A 16,269-nucleotide genomic window follows, 5' to 3' on the forward strand; every position below is an offset into this window, starting at 1 on the left:
GTTTCGTACTTTGATTTTTTTGTGTGTTTGTTTTTGTAGCAATTGTGAATAAATAGTTAAAAATCGTTAAAAAAAAAAAAAAAAAAGGAAAAGGGAAATAACACAGAGGAAATGTAAGAGGAATTACTTAACTGTGATTCCCAGGGGAGGGAGGTTAGACTATGCCAGAGAGGATTATTACAACATTTTATCCGGATGAACAACCTACAGGCAATTCCCCACAATGTTCAGGGTACTCCTAAATGCAGCTACAGCAAGCCTGAAGGGAAAAAATATATCTACATATTGCTCAGAAACTTAAAAATAAGTGGCAGCCAGTTAAAAACGCCACTTTTATTGTGTTTGCTGCAAAAGCAATGAAAGCTTTCGGGACAAACTTTTATGAGCAAATGAAAGGAAGGAGGTGGCTGCAGAACCTCTGCCCTCTCGTGCAGTGACTTGGTGGAAGGGAGATGATGCTGAAAACTCCAGCTTCAGGATCGTACCCCAGCAGGATTGGACCCTGGAGCTATCAGCAATCTCGTGCTAGCCTCTCACTGCTCTTGATAGTGATAATTTTGGGGAGGAACGTCTTGATTTAATAATCTTTTCAGCTGCTTGTTTCTATGAGTCATTTTGGCCATGCCTTTGTACTTCAGGAGTAATCTAGCCAGAGGTGGAGTTTTATCTACAGTTAGATAGCAAAGCTCAAACGAGTGGAAAAATAGAAGCACAAAATATCAAATTTCAGAGCTGTTGCATACAAGCAGTGTTCACTTGAAACTTACTTTTGCCATTCAGTGAACCTAACATAACATGGGGTGAAAAGTTTGGTGGCTCTCCGGGCAGTTTACTGTCTTCTTATCCTGGTTTTGGTGAAAATTAAAAGGTTGTTAATAGCAAATTAAAGGAAGACTTTGGATTAATATGAAACAATATGTCTGAGCTGAGATTATCATCTGAGCTGAGATCAAACCAAAGCTATGCTTTAGCACATGGGTGATGTTGAAAAATAGCTGCACGTCCTGAGCCGACATTAACAAATTATTCCTGATGCCCCAGCTCCGAGCTGCTTTTACACCTGGTTGTCTGGGATTCAGTCAGGCATTCTTCATCCTTCATAGTAAATCTGGAATTTACCAGCTCTTACAAGCTCTAAACTAGAATATTCTCTTCACCCCATTTATTTACAAGACATTTAGTGGGATAAAAAACAGCTAGAAGCTTGAAAGAATCAGACAAAGAGAAATTAATCTCCCCGTTAAAGCAATGAGGGGATGAGTGAACACTGCATAAGGGGCTGTAGTGCTACAAGATACAAAATGTGTTTTTTTGCTAAATTTCTTTTGGCTTGGTTTCGTAAAACAAAGGAAAAACGGGACACAGAGCTCTGCAGGGCAATTGCAAAAGAGAAGTTTTTCTGGGAGTTCATTTTCTGTCCCAGGCTATGAAGGAAAGCGTACTGATAGTGATAGGAAATGGTATAGTGGGAAGTGAAAGGTCAGTGGAAAGTCCTGACTGTTTGTTACTCTCTGTTATTCTAAAACTTTTGCTTCCTTCTAAAAAGTACTTTGGGAAAAAAAAATAAAATTGTTTGTATTGGGAGCTTGTTTGCAAGCCCACAAACATGGTACAGGGAGAGAGGAACGCACAGCACCTTCCTCTGCACCTCTCCAGCCCCCAGTATCCACATTAGACAAGGACAGCTTGAGTCCAAATCCAGATGATGATACCTTCTGCCTTTTTCTCCCTCATCTGTTGCCTTCTGGGATCAGGATCTGTCTCACTTCACTCCAGCCCTCTCAAAGAGGCTGCTATGACCTCCTCCAAAAACTGCCTTCAGGACCGGGAACTTAGATGATGTGTTTTAGATGCTCATATCTGCACGTGCTCATACTTTAGACAGCTGAAGAGAGGGTGTTTATTTTGCCTTTATTTTACACTTGGGTTGAACTCTGTTCTGATGCTTCCAGCAGACAACATCAGGCTGCAAGAGGGTGTCTCAGGGGCTCCAGGATCCTCCCCAATGCACTGATGCACCAAGTCAACAGCCGGGATTTTTCTGAGCCTCCCTTTGCATCATCAGCATCCCTAATTCTCCTCCCTGACGTGCCCCAAGCAAAGGATAGCAGCCAGGTTCATTCAAAGCAATGAACAAAAAGCAAATTCAAATTCATAGCAAACATCTGCAAGGACTGCATTGCTTTGCAACTGCCCACTGCTTTTCAGGAGCAGCCATGGGCACTGCTCTGAGATTTGTCCCTTCCCTAAAGACCTCTGCTGGTCCCTGGTCTGATCTATTCATTTTTACCTTCTTGGATGTCTTCCTAGGTAAGGAGTGGTTTAAAGATACCAGGCTGAGCTCAGGGTTCAGGCATCCACAAGGCTGCACTCTTCATCTGTCTGACTTTGGGGAGCCACGTATCCTAATTCAAAGAGTGTAGACACCTTAAAACCTTTCAGTGTCTGAGCCTTTACTGATCTGGTCCTTGGCTTCCTCAGCCTTCAAAACGACACTGCCCTGCCTGCTGTGATCACACCGGTAAAGCTTGGAGCTGCCAGCAGAAGTCAGTGACCACGAGTGGTCACGACGAGGGTGACTATGGTGTGGTCTCACTTCCCCAAGGTGATGTTCTCCCTGTCCCTTTTGTAGCGCGTAGGACACATCAAGTTCTGCAAAAGAGAATTAAAGAAAAGGGGAAAAAATTCTAGGATCAGGTCCATAACAGCCAAGGCTCCTCTAGTCCTGGGTTTGGGTGGGTGCGTGACTTCAATGCACTACACAGCTCCTATGGCCAACCCGGGCCAAGACGTGCAATCACAGAAAGCACCACTAATAAGTCCTGTAACTTCCCCAGCTGTTCGACCGGGAGCTGTGCGTCCGGCAGCTGAGGTACTCGGGGATGATGGAGACCATCCGGATCCGCCGGGCTGGCTACCCCATCCGCTACACGTTTGTGGAGTTTGTGGACCGGTACCGGGTGCTCATGCCCGGCGTGAAGCCAGCATACAAGCAGGTGAGTACCTTTTTCCATTGCAAACACTCTCTGCTGGTCTCTCTGGAGGTATTTGTGGGGAATTCATCTTTTCCAAAAGTAAGATCAGATCTCCAGATGCTGTGGTGGTGCTCTGGGCTTTCCAAGTGGAGGAAAAATGGTAGGGACAGGGAGCTGAGTAGCAAGGGGTATTCAGCCCATCCCTCTCACTTACTTTAAATGTGGTGAGAAGCTTATTAGCAGAAAACTGCTGGAAATGAGACCAGAAAGAGCCACCACTGAGCAGCAGGGGTGAGGCTGGTCCTGGTGAACACCACCCTGCTTCCCACCAGGGCGACCTGCGCGGGACGTGCCAGCGCATTGCTGAAGCGGTGCTCGGGAAGGACGATGACTGGCAGATCGGCAAGACAAAGATATTCCTGAAGGTATGGGCTCTCCGCGTCCCCCCTGCCATCTGGGATTCTTACCCATGAAGGGGTCTCCTACCATTCTCTTTCCATCACAAGATGTGTCCCTTACCCATGGTCTCTGTCCTGGCCTGGCAGTCGGCAGAAACTGAGCCAAGGCAGGATATTTGGGGCCAGTGTAGGAAGCAGTGGGCAGGAGGAAGTCCTGACACTCTGCCAGCGCTGATGCACGCGTGGAGGCAGAAATAGTCACGTTCAACACATAGCCTTTTCCCTCCTGGGCTGTGACGCACTGTCTCATCTCCTGCCTTCACCCAAAAGGCACAGCAGAGGGAGAGAGGCCCACACAGAGCCCTGGAGAGAGAGGGACTGGGAGCACAACAGACTCACTTCAGTTTTGCAATGTCCTTGCACGATACAAGACGTGCCTACAGCTTCCCTCTCTGCATCAGTTTGGCTATCATGGAGCAGCCCAGCATTTCAGGTCTCCGTGAGATGAGAGCAGCCACTTCCCATTCACACTCCTTGCTCCTTACAAACCCTTTACTGCGATGCTCCTGGGAGAGAAGGCTGAGCTGGCCAGGAACCAGGATGGAAACAAAACTTTCAATCAAAAATCTCAGCAGAAAACCGTGGTGGCTTATATCTAAATAAGCCCCCCAACCCATCTCCAGCACGAACACCCTCATCCCTTCCCTGGAAGCTGTTCCTACTAGTCGCTCTTTCCAGTGCTTGTTATCAAGATCTCACAGCTGTTAGGGCAGGAAATGGAGAAATTGGGAGGCCCTGAAGGGCAGCGTGAGGTCGAGCAAAGCAGGAAACGTGCAGAGTTGCCTCCACTGCACCCAGCATGGCAGGGCTCAGCATGCCGCAGCCAGGAACGAAAGTGGAGTTTGGTGTGGGAGGAATCAAAAGAAAGCCGAGGCTGGTGCATCTGAAAGTTTCAGGGCAAGGAAATTCCATGTAATAAAGCCTTTTTGTCCTTGGGTGTGGAGGCATCGCAGCTTTTGCTGGAGGGAGCAAAAGGGTTTGTTTCCAAACCTCTCCTGTGCTCCTGGGAGTTGGTCCATGGCTGAAAAGGCATTAGCAGGAAGCTTTGCATGGAAGACCAATGTAATTGGGATGTTTTGAAACTATAAAGCATTATATATGTCTTCTTCCTGTTCTGGTTCACTTGGGAATGAAGACAGTGGATCTCTAGGATCTATATTAGGATTTCATCAGAAAGTAGGTGGGGTATGTTTGGGAAGGAAAATGTCCCAAGAGTTTAGTTTGGACACCTTCTCTGGGGAAGGGCCTCATAGCACCCTGCCAGCCACATCTAAATCAGACATTCATAGAATCACTGAGTGGTTTGGGTTGGAAGGAACCCTGGCCAGGGCCTCAGCGCCTTCAGAGGGCAGAATTTTCTTCCCAAGGCCTCCCTGAAGCCTCCCCCCTGCCAGGCTCCAGCCGCTGCCCCTTGCCCTGTTCCCCCAGCCCTGGCCAAGAGTCCCTCCCCAGCTTTCCTCTAGGCCCCATTTAGGTACTGGAATGCCTCTGTAAGGTCTCCCCGGGGCCTTCTCTTCCCCAGGCCCACCACCCCCAGGTCCCTCTTCTCAGGGCTGCTCTCCAGCCATCCTCTGTCCAGCCTGGGTTTGAGCTTGGGATTGCCACAGCCATGCTGCAGGACCTTGCACTTGCACCACCTCAAGCAGATGGAGATCTTCTGACCTGGTTGTTGGTTCCTCCCTCAGGACCACCACGACATGCTGCTGGAGATCGAGAGGGACAAAGCCATCACAGACAAAGTCATCCTCATCCAGAAGGTTGTGCGTGGGTTCAAAGACAGGTAGGTGTGAGCCCTGCTGGCACCTGGAGGTGGGCTAACAAGCAGCTCTTGAGGGAAATGTTGCTCCCTCCATGCCTGTCCAATCTGCCCTGCCTTCAGCTGGCAAGAGGGGACTTGGCACTCAGCTGCAGCAAGTATTGGAGGAAATTAGTAAAAGAAACCAGAGGAAAACATTATTAGTTGCCTCAAATATGGACAGAATAGGACCTTCTCTCCCTATCCAGTGTTGACTTCAGGGGAACTGATGCTTGCAACATCAACACAATAGTGCGACTCTGCTGAAGGCAATGCTAAGCCTCCAGTCTTATGGGAACCCCACAAGGCTGTAATGGGGTTATCAGGTCCTCCGTAGTGACTAACAGCGTTCTCCACAAAGCCAAAAGAGTTTTTTACAAGCTCTCTTTGTAAACTGTTTGCCAGAGACCTGGGAGGAGGGCAAGTAGATGGACCATTAGAAGCTCATGGCACAGCCGTGGAGGGCAAGGGGGAGCCACAGCCACGTCCAAGCTTCATGCACAGACAAGAGACAGGAACACCTCTTGGGGCTTTGTGCTCTTTGTCTGAGCCATAGCTGTAATTCAGGCTGGGCCTTAGGCTTTGAGGAAAAGTCACATGCCAAATAACTCTGAGAAGCATTGTCACCTTATAGAATCATAGATTCACTGACTGGTTTGGGTTGGAAGGGACCTTAAAGCCCTCCTAATTCCACCGCCTGCCATGGTCAGGGCCCCCCAGCCACATCCAGCCTGGGCACTGCCAGGGCTGGGGCACCCCCAGCTCCTCTGGGCAGCCTGGGCCAGGGCCTCAGCACCCTCAGAGGGCAAAATTTCTTCCTTATCTCCAATCTAAACCTGCCCTCTTTCAGTTAAAACCACTCCCTCACTACACTCCCTGATAAAGAGTTTCTCCCCATCTTTCTTTTAGGCCGCCTTTAGGTACCAGCAGACTGCTATAAGACCTTCCCATGATAATCCTACAGAGACCTCCAAGACCTCCTGATGCTTTTGTCCCCAGGGTGTCTAAGCACAGGACCAGACCAGTCCAAGCAGCACGCATGGAGCAGATGAGGGTAGCAGGGTGGTGTTGCTGGAGTTTGCTCTTGATAGTTTAGATCATTTAGATCATTTATATTCATTTGCAGGTGGCTGGGATTGAAGCACAGAGAGCAGGCAGTGAGGAAATTTCAGAGGAAAGAGGAGGTTGCAAGGGAGGGAAGACAGGGACTGTTTCCAACATCTCCTGCTCTGCCCGTTCCCATGTATGAGCCTGTGGAGATCTATCAGAGAGAGCCTCCACAGACCTTCCTGTAAAGGCAAAGAATGTTGGGGAGGAGATATTTTCAGGCCAAAAATGCAGAGTTTACTCCACCTAGTTGCTCAATTTCAATTCAAAAGAATGAGGCCCTGGAGATGATAACTTGGAGATGGTAACTGTCCAAACCACAGACACAAGTGATGAAAATGCCTTTTCAGGTCCAATTTCCTGAAAGTGAGAAATTCAGCCCTGATGATTCAGAGATACTGGCGTGGACATAACTGCAGGAAGAACTATGGTGCTGTAAGTATACGGGTGCTTCCTCACACCTGTATCTTCTTTCAGGTGGGACCTAAATTAGAGTCTTCTGGCTCAATCTGCCCCACTGGGTTGAGGGGATGTTTAGGTTGGCAAAATGAAAGGAATTGTGCTTTTGATGCTTTGCCTTCTTATTGAAGAGAGCACCTAACCACCTTCTCACTGCCATTTCTCCCCATAAGTTAGATGTCCATTGTACCAAATGGGCACTTGGGGTTTTAAAGTCTTCCCCCAGTTTCCAGGTGACTGAAAACTCAAAAGCAGTTTCCTCTAAAAATCAGAACCCATCTCCAGGTGTGACCACATCTGCAGTTAGGGCTTTCCCCTGGCCTCTCCTCAACCCAATCCATTGTCCTCTTCTCTTGCTGTCCTAGCTGGCTCTGACCTGACAGTGGGTCTCTGGGGAAGCGTGCTGGGGTCCAAAGTGTTCAATATCATCCTCAGAGACATCAACATGAAAGGAATAACCATTTCCAGACTGCTCAGGGTACTGCCTTCTTCCACAAAAGAGATCCTTGGCAGGAGGTCTACAGGAGCAGTGACTACCAGGGGAGCCCACAGGAGGTGCTGGAACTCCATGAGAACAGCCTCCTGGCTTGTAGCTACCTTGGTATGAGGAACCAGACCTCCTGAAGCTTCTTAAAGGGAGAAACATTATCACTCAGTGGGGAAGAAACTCCCTTCATCCTGCCTTGGCTTTGAAGCCATGCGGCAGCTAAAGGGCTTCATTTCTCCACCTTCTTGGAGAACCTCCCTCCTGAAGGCTTGTCCCGGAGGGAGCTGATTTCCACATCCACACATCCACACAAGAAGGAGATTAGCAAGGGAAACCTGCTCAGGGTGGACAAGCCCATGGGTGGTTTCAACCTTCAAGCAGGGTGGTTTCAACCTTCTCCCTTTTGCAGATGCGGATCGGCTTCCTGAGACTGCAGGCCCTCTACCGATCCCGCAAGCTCCACAAGCAGTACCACATGGCCCGCCGGCGCATCATCGAGTTTCAGGCCCGCTGCAGGGGCTACCTGGTCCGCAGGGCTTTCCGACACCGCCTCTGGGCTGTCCTCACCATCCAGGCTTACGCCCGTGGCATGATCGCCCGAAGGCTCTACAAGCGCCTCCGAGGAGAGGTGAGTATTGAGGAGGAGAGGATGGCCATGAAATGGAAGTGGGGACAGGGGACAGTGCCTGCATCGCATTCTTGTGAGGTTGGTGTTTAAAAAGCACCAAAAAAAAATTCCAAAAATCAGGAAATATTTAGAAGGGCTCCTGTGTTTATTCACCAGTATCATCGGCGCCTGGAAGCAGAGAAACTTCGGCTGGCGGAAGAGGAACGACTCCGAAAGGAGATGAGTGCCAAGAAAGCCAAGGAGGAAGCAGAAAAGAAACACCAAGTACGCCAGGACTGCTCTCTTTCTGAGGCTCTGTGTCACCATTTTCCAGGGCTTGGGTTTGTTCTGTTGAGGAGGAATGCCAAAAATATCTGAGACATTTCTGGCCTGTTTGACCTATTTGTGTTTAATTCTCTAAAGACCTTTGTGTTCTAACTAGACTGAAGCTGCTCCAGAATTTCTGATCTGCTGCACAGGAATGTCAGAGATTATGGTTATTATTTGCTTCCTTTTGGTCTTGTATGAAGGCTGAAGGGGGAGCTGGCACACTGTGTAGATAATGTGTGTGTGTGTACGCATAGGTAGATGTATAAAAGGAAAAATAAAGGTGAGTGGAGTCTCTGTGCATGGACCAGAGACTCTAAACAGGCACTGAGGAAGGAGAAAACCCTACTGCTTTGTCCTGCAGTTAGGAAGCTGAGGCATAGACATGCTACTGGCTTGCTCCAAGCCACATTCCTAGCATAGTGCCCCAAGCACCGGGCACTCTGCCTTGCAAATCCAGGCCCTGCAGAATTCAGAGCTGGCTCTTTGGAGGCAGTTCAGTCATTGCATGTGTCCCCCTCCAGGTACGCCTGGCCCAGCTGGCCCGTGAAGATGCGGAGAGAGAAGTAAAGGAAAAGGAGGAAGCACGTCGGAAGAAAGAGCTGTTAGAAAAAATGGAGAAAGCTCGCAACGAGCCAGTGAATGACTCGGATATGGTGGACAAGATGTTTGGATTCCTAGGGACGACCTCCTCCCTGCCTGGCCAGGAGGGGCAGGCACCCAACGGCTTCGAGGTACTGCAGACATACACAAGACTGGCTATAACATGAAAGGCTTTAGGAATACCTGAATTGTATTCAGGAGTTGGACTTGATGATCTTTATGGGTCCCTTCCAACTCGGGATATTCTATTCTATGATTCTATGAATTTATCAGGGTAGAATGAGGCAATCCAAAAGGGGATTTCTGAAGGCTTCCTTCAAGAACTCCTTCCTTTTTCATGTCTCCAGAAGTTTGCCATGCTGTGGTTGGGGCAGACATGCAGTCTGCAGGCTTTCTCCAGGGCTGCTGTGTGGAAGGGAGCATTATTGCTGTAAGATCATTGAGGAGCTGTGGCCTCTGAGATGTTCTGCCTTGTGGTTCATCACATTTAGCTCTTGGACACCCTTTACTCATGGTGGGAGTTGAGGCCACACTTAATGCTTCTCCTACTGATCTGGACACATTGTAGGGCAAAGGCATGTTCCACAGGATTCAGGCTTTCTTTGGGCTCCATAGTAACATTTCTTGGTTTTCCCCCCAGCTGGCTTTTCCTTTTGGGGTGGAAATCAGATAGGCAGACAAGTCAGGAGGAAGGGGAAAGAGTAGCTCAGCATCCAAAGCCATGCTGAGCACCTGACATGTCCTTTCCCACCAGGATCTTGAGCGAGCCCAGAAGGAACTGGAAGAAGAAGACCTCGATGCAGCATTGCCTCTCCCCGAGGAAGAGGAGGAAGATCTTTCAGAGTACAAATTTGCCAAGTTTGCCGCCACATATTTCCAGGGCACGACGACACACACCTACATTCGCCGGCCTCTCAAGCAGCCTCTCCTGTACCACGAGGATGAAGGAGACCAGTTGGTGAGGCAGGGGATGAAAATCCTTGAGCAGGGTGGGTTGGAGGAAGCCTGGGGAGCTCTTCAGTTTGCCTGTGGGATACGTTGATGTGGTTCAGTGGAGAACACAGCCCCCATCATGTGTCATTAAACACTGTCCCACCAGCATGCTTTGAAACAACACAGCAAGCATTAGAGGGATGTAGTGGTGAGTCCTTCTCTGTACCTTGATATTTGAGTTAAAACAATGAATAAAGTGCTCTGGGCTTAGGGCATGGATGATGCAAATTGTTACGCTAGTGCAGCTGTTATTTGGCAGCTGCAAAAGTTGTTTCTTACCTCACCAAGTGCACCAGTGCAGAGCTAGCAGAGAATAAAGGATTGTCCTATAACCAGAAGTACAAGGGCAGAAGTGCACTGAGCCCACACGGCTGTAATGAACATTACACTGGCCGTGAATTTGCCTTCTCTATGGTTCTCCTTTTCTTCAGTGGGTTAGGAGTTTTCAGTCACTGCTTCTCTGTAAGGGTGACATCTCCTAGCCAAGAAACAAGCCCCTTGTAGGTTCCACAAACGCACTCATGATGGCATGAACACATAAGCCTGAACTTGTGATCCTGGCCACCAGCCTTCCCAGCTTTTGCTCACTCAGATGAGGAATGTGTTGCAGGTAGAATTGTGTGGGGTACAGGAAAGTGTTTTGTCTCTGTACAGGGAAACCACAGTGGTGATCCTGATGGATTCAGCATGGCTTGACCACCCCCTCCACTGCTCTGCTGTGAGCTGGTGGGGTTACAATTTATTTTCCAACAGGCAGCACTTGCTGTGTGGATCACTATCCTCCGTTTCATGGGAGACCTCCCTGAGCCGAAATATCATACAGCCATGAGTGATGGTGGTGAGAAGATACCAGTGATGACAAAAATCTATGAGACTCTTGGGAAGAAGACCTATAAGAAAGAACTGCAGGCTCTGCAGGGAGAAGGAGAGGTAAATGATATGTCTGTTAGAGATTATATTTGTATATTGGAAAGAGTTGGAAAGAAATGACTTGCAGCTGTGCTACAGCCAATCTGTTTTTTAATTTCCTCTGCAATTATGCTACAAAGGGAGAATTGTCTGTGTGTCAGGTGTTGATCCTACACCTTCTTCACACAGATAACTGAATGTCCCCCAACAATACAGCTGGGGAGGTGCCTTGCTGTCTTTCATGGGGCTTTGATCTCCCTTCTCCTCCCCAATGGGCAGAGAAGTACATGGGGGGAGTGCAGTGTCCTGTATCAGTCCCTCTTTTGGGGTTTTTGTGTTGATCTGCTCTGGGAGAAAAAAATAAAAATGTGTCCTTAATCTTGGAGAAGGAGGTCAAGAGTGGCCAGGGGATTAAGCTGTGGAAATCCCAAAATAAAAATAAAAATAAAAATAAAAATAAAAATAAAAATAAAAATAACAATAAAAATAAAAATAAAAATCCCTGTTGCATCCTCAGTGCATTCTGGGGTGTTTTTGGAGGACTTCATGTTAGGACTTACCCGGCAGGGCTCTGCATCTCACCACATTGCACTCCGTGCCTCTTGCTTTGCAGAGTACTCACATTGATGGGCACAAGAAGAACAGTGTGCGGCACAAACTGGTCTCCCTAACCCTCAAGAAGAAATCCAAACTGACGGAGGAGGTGAGAGGAGACGCTTGGCCGCCTGGCAGCACAAGTGCCGTTGGATTGTCTGCAGCCCTCTCTGACTCTCTTCTGCTTTTCCCTAGACAACATAGAACCAGCCCTCCTCTGGGTTTGGCGCTACCTGTCTCTCTGCCTGAAAGATTTAAGGAGTGTTTAAGGGGAAAGGTTGGCTTCCCATGTCTCCTTGAGTCTGCACCTCGCGCCGGCCTCCCCTCGGCTCCCGTTCTCCATCCATCCAGCACCTCCCCTCCCCTCTCTCACAGCCCTCCATCCAGCTGCCGATACCTCTCACCACTTGTGATGGTCTGAATGTTACCCCTGCTTTTAGTTTCCTGCCCTCCTCTGGGGTGTAGGTAGCAGAGGTGGGGTATCCAAAAGAGCTCACCCGCACTCTGCCTCTGCCTTCTTCAGTGCAAATTTCCCTATGGGAGCAGTTAGTCCAAGCTGAGAGCTTTAGAAAATACCACCCCAAAAGACTGAGGAGCAAAAAATCCTTTGGACAGGGGTAAAAGCAAGGCAAAGATGTGAATTCAGCCTTCTTTTAGACACTGCCACGTGTCCACTTCCAGAGCAGGCACCATCTCACCTGGCTGTAGCTGCTTGACAGCATGAAGATCTCTCTGAGGTAGTCACCCTCCTTCCCTTTAGAGTCAGAGGAGAGAAACAGAAGCCAATCCATCTTATCCTAATGTGGCTCTGAATGCACTCCAGAATTTCTCATCTCTCCCCAGTGGCTCTAAATGAAGAATGGGTTGACTAGCTGAGACAGAGAGCTGGTAGGTGGATGAATGCCAACCCTGTCTGCACAAAAAGCACCATGCTTATGTGCTCTTGGCTGCATCATTAGCACGGGGAGGGGGTCCATTTTGTTAGTGTTTTAAGATTTTTTTTAATAAGATGGAGTTGAAAGGACAGGCCATCCTTGGCAATAAGCTGGGGTTGTTCCAATGACCCTTGGTGGCCCTCTCCCAACTGTGGGTCCAGGCCAGTGCTGAATTACAAGGGTACCACTGTAGAAAACCTGGGCAGAGATCAAGCAGGGGGGAGTGTGACTAGGCAGAACCATTTTCAGCTTCACCAGTACGCAATTAAAGCCAACAAAGCCACAACCTCCCATCACTGGTAATGTGCTAGACTGAAGAACTTCTGTGATTCCTCCACCTGGCAGGTGGAGGAGTCCTCCTTGGGGGAGCACACCACACCTGGGGTGGGGTGGGGGGCCGTAGCAGCTGGCTGTACTAAATGAGAGCAATGTGTCTGGTTGGCAGGTGACAAAGAGACTTCATGACGGGGAGTCCACGCTCCAAGGTAATAGCATGCTCGAAGACCGGCCCACTTCCAACCTGGAGAAGCTCCATTTCATTATTGGTAATGGCATCCTCAGGCCAGCATTAAGGTTAGAAATCAGGACAAAGGCATAAACATGCTGTTTGTTTCATTCCTTCTTCATTGAGCTATTCTCGTCCAATTGATGTTAATGGTGTGTGCAGCTCTGCAAAGCTCTCATTTTCCTGGTTGTGTTGTATGACGTGGGCTGGGCTGGGTCACGTTCCTTAGTGTTCATCTCAGGCCTGATTAAAAGACCACACGGAGGGATTCAAAGGCTTCTGAAAGTGCTAGTAGCTGCTGGATTGGTTTATTAAGGCTCACTCTTGCTGTTCACCACCCTTTGTTTTCAGTTTCACCACTTAGACCTCTTTTGTTCCTATGAATATTTTAATGGCACAGAAGTGAAAAACTCAAATTTATTCCAGTTGTTAAATTGAGCATTTGAAAATTAACAAGTACCAAATTAAGGATGACTGCATATCTTTAGTTTAGCCTATTTATGTGTGTGTGTTTTAATGCAATCCATTTCATTTTATCTTCCCACTTCACCAGGAAGCCTTACATTTCTACGTAAAGTCTGCTCTGCGGGCAGTCCTAGTAGCTTACTTGTGGGCTTTGCCATGGGGTTTGTCAACATAACAGGCTGGCTGACTAGTTTTTGCTGCCTCATATATAGATGAGGAAGTACTGTTATCTCTCATTTTGCATGTGGATAATAAAGTTTAAAGTCAAAAGTGGATGATTCCCAAATTGAGATACCCATCAATGTATCAGAGAACGTCTGTTTATACATAAGAGCTGGACAAACCTTGACCTCTGCTGGAGTTTTTAGTTCCCAACACTTCCACAAAGCAAGTTCAGGTGTCTTAAGAGTAACAGCCAGCAAATGAGGACTCCAGGCTGGTGGCCCTCTATGAAAGTCAGTTTAGGAGACTCACTTGATATCACTAGGAAACCTTCCATCTTTGTAAGATAGACTCCATTTTCCAGAGGTGACATTCGGAGACTTGAACCTTGCCCCTGCCTTTTATTCCTCTTTTCTCTAAGAAGTGTTAGTCAGCTGTGGAAAATCTTATCTGAAGCACAGGGAAAATTCAGTTGACATTACAGAACTGGTGAAGGATGGCATTTTAGAGACAGTGCAATGACCAGAGTGACCATTAGAATGACCAGATAGTTAAATTGATATCCTTGCAATTCCAAAAGGAACCTTTAAGTATCACATGCAGGCAGGGTCTGGCTCTGTCTGCTCATACGGGAAAACACCACCTTGTCAACTCTAATGTTTTATCTTTATTCTTATTGCAGGGATGAAATCTACTGTCAAATATGCAAACAGCTGACCCAGAACCCATCCAAAAGTAGCCATGCCAGGGGTTGGATCCTGATGTCTCTCTGTGTGGGATGTTTTGCTCCTTCTGAGAAGTTTGTAAAGGTAAAATGTAGATGATATTTATTTCAGGTACTACCTGCTGATACATTTTCTTTTCCATCCTTGCAACCAGCTTTTCTCTTGGGTTTGACAGTGAAAAGCATCCTGGTCTTCAGCTCTGTCAGGAATGACGATGATATAAAGTCCCTAATCAGGAAGAAAAATGTGTATGATCCCAAGATCAATGTCTAAAGTTAGTCAGATGAATTACTCCTAAGAAATGACTCTTTCTTTCCAGTGACTCTACAGGGAGAGTAGACAACAAATTCAGATGATGCCTCCTGCATTCTAGATGAACAAAATTGATTAGGTGACTTCTCCTCAGAAACTGGATTATCAGAGGTCACAAGTGGAATTTGTACACCTAGAACACCTACATTTCTCCCATTTCTCACATCCAAAGGTCTATGCATTCAGTCAAGCTTCTTTTGACTGTGCCAGTATAACCTTAGGCATGTCCTTTAATTTGTCAAGGAACAGTACTATGTGGCAAATTATAAATACAACTTAACATAAAAAATTGCACATAGAAAAGAAGTGGTTTAACTTACCTCAAGGTATGTTTGCATAGCTTTCTGCATACTACAACTTGCCCCACAATGTGTCATACTGAAATAATCTAATTCTTTAAACAGACACACAGGAGATGAAATAGATGCTAAGGGGAGACCTCATTGCTCTATACAGCTACCTGAAAGAAGGTTGTAGTGAGGTAGGCATTGGTCTCTTTTCTCAGGTCACAAGAGATCAGACACAAGGAAACAGCCTCAAGTTGCACCAGGGCAGGTTTAGGTCAGATATCAGGAAGGATTTCTTAATGGAAAGAATAGTTAGGCATTGGAACTGGCTGCCCAGGGTAGTGGTGGAGTCACCATCCCTGGAGGTAAATGTATTTAAGAGACGTGTGGATGTGGTGCTTAGGGACATGGTTTAGAGGTGGACGTGGTAGTGTCGGGTGATGGTTGGAACTGATGATCTTCAGGGTCTTTTCCTCCTGACTGATTCTGTGATTCTCTCATTCTATGCAATGTATCTTCAGAAGCAGTGTGGATCATCTGGACTGAAGTCAGTGGGAGATAAGTGGCTTAGCACCATTGAAAATATTTTTTTTTCTTAAGGATTTTCTTTTTTTTCTTGGGCAAAGTCCATGTTTTGTTCCTAGATTTGAACAGCCTGCCTTCCAAATGATTTACACACCTCAAGTCTGACAAACACCCACAGGGCCGCTCAAGTTAATCCCATGACTAAGAGTTTGGCTGGTTCAGGGCAAAGGGCTCAGCTCTTTGTCTTCGCTTTGCCATGACATGACAAGACTTCCTTTGTCCCCCTCAGATCTTTGAATGTTGGAGCCTGGACCTGCTCCCAGGCCCACTGGAGATAAAGGTGTTCCATTAGTTTCCATAGTTATCAGATCAGGTCCTCAGGACTGAAAAAGCCAAAGCCAAGAATAGAAATCCCTTCTTCATCCCCAGGCCCTGCCAGTATGAAATCTAATAACAGAAATAAATCACTAGCAAAGTGGCAGAAAATGAAATTATGTCTGGAAATGAGATCTGAGAAAGCATGTCACAGGAGATTGTGTGAATTTAAATCTTTAATAATGGAAAATTATTTTAGGTGAGTGAAGCACTTCTCTGAAATAATTTATGAGCAGCTTTGAAGCCTCAGGCATGTACCTCTGCCCAAAGTCCTGGTCCGTGCTGAAATACATGGCAATATTCCCAAAAGCTTTGGGGAAGTTTTTGCTAATTGTACTCTTATTCATCTTGGGCAGAAGATCAGCCCTTTTTTGCACTTTGGGCTGCTGGGGACAAAAGGGAGTATTCATACCATCTAATTTCAGACACTTGCCTCCTTTTTATACTATGTGGAGAGAGAGGGCTTCTCTATGGGACAATTCTGAGACCACAAGCCAGGGTCTCACTCTGAATCTCCTACCAAGAGAGTTTCTGTTCCCATGGGCAGCCTGTGGTGACCGGGGCTCCTGGGGTATGCATGTGAACACCCCCTGCAGCCACACACGCTGTGGTTTGCCTTTCCAGGCTCCAGTTTCACAAACAGCAACACATAGGCAGTGACCTG

At 47.4% G+C, this 16,269-nt stretch overlaps 1 protein-coding gene across 1 annotated transcript in view; it reads left to right on the forward strand.

The window, feature by feature from the left end:
* The window catches only part of MYO7A (myosin VIIA), a gene marked incomplete at its 3' end in the record, with an annotated part of 57,420 nt that overhangs the window by 24,791 nt on the left and 16,360 nt on the right, over window positions 1-16,269 (forward strand). Inside the window, exons 16-27 of the mRNA XM_084295966.1 lie at window positions 2,838-2,996; window positions 3,308-3,400; window positions 5,119-5,213; window positions 6,686-6,770; window positions 7,691-7,909; window positions 8,066-8,173; window positions 8,740-8,949; window positions 9,573-9,776; window positions 10,565-10,741; window positions 11,334-11,423; window positions 12,695-12,822; window positions 14,064-14,190. Of these exons, the coding sequence (XP_084152092.1) occupies window positions 2,838-2,996; window positions 3,308-3,400; window positions 5,119-5,213; window positions 6,686-6,770; window positions 7,691-7,909; window positions 8,066-8,173; window positions 8,740-8,949; window positions 9,573-9,776; window positions 10,565-10,741; window positions 11,334-11,423; window positions 12,695-12,822; window positions 14,064-14,190 (1,695 nt within the window). The remainder of the gene's footprint in view (window positions 1-2,837; window positions 2,997-3,307; window positions 3,401-5,118; window positions 5,214-6,685; window positions 6,771-7,690; window positions 7,910-8,065; window positions 8,174-8,739; window positions 8,950-9,572; window positions 9,777-10,564; window positions 10,742-11,333; window positions 11,424-12,694; window positions 12,823-14,063; window positions 14,191-16,269) is intronic.

The sequence above is a fragment of the Netta rufina genome (genome assembly GCF_964035555.1).
Source record: "Netta rufina genome assembly, chromosome: 1".
NCBI lineage: Eukaryota > Metazoa > Chordata > Aves > Anseriformes > Anatidae > Netta > Netta rufina.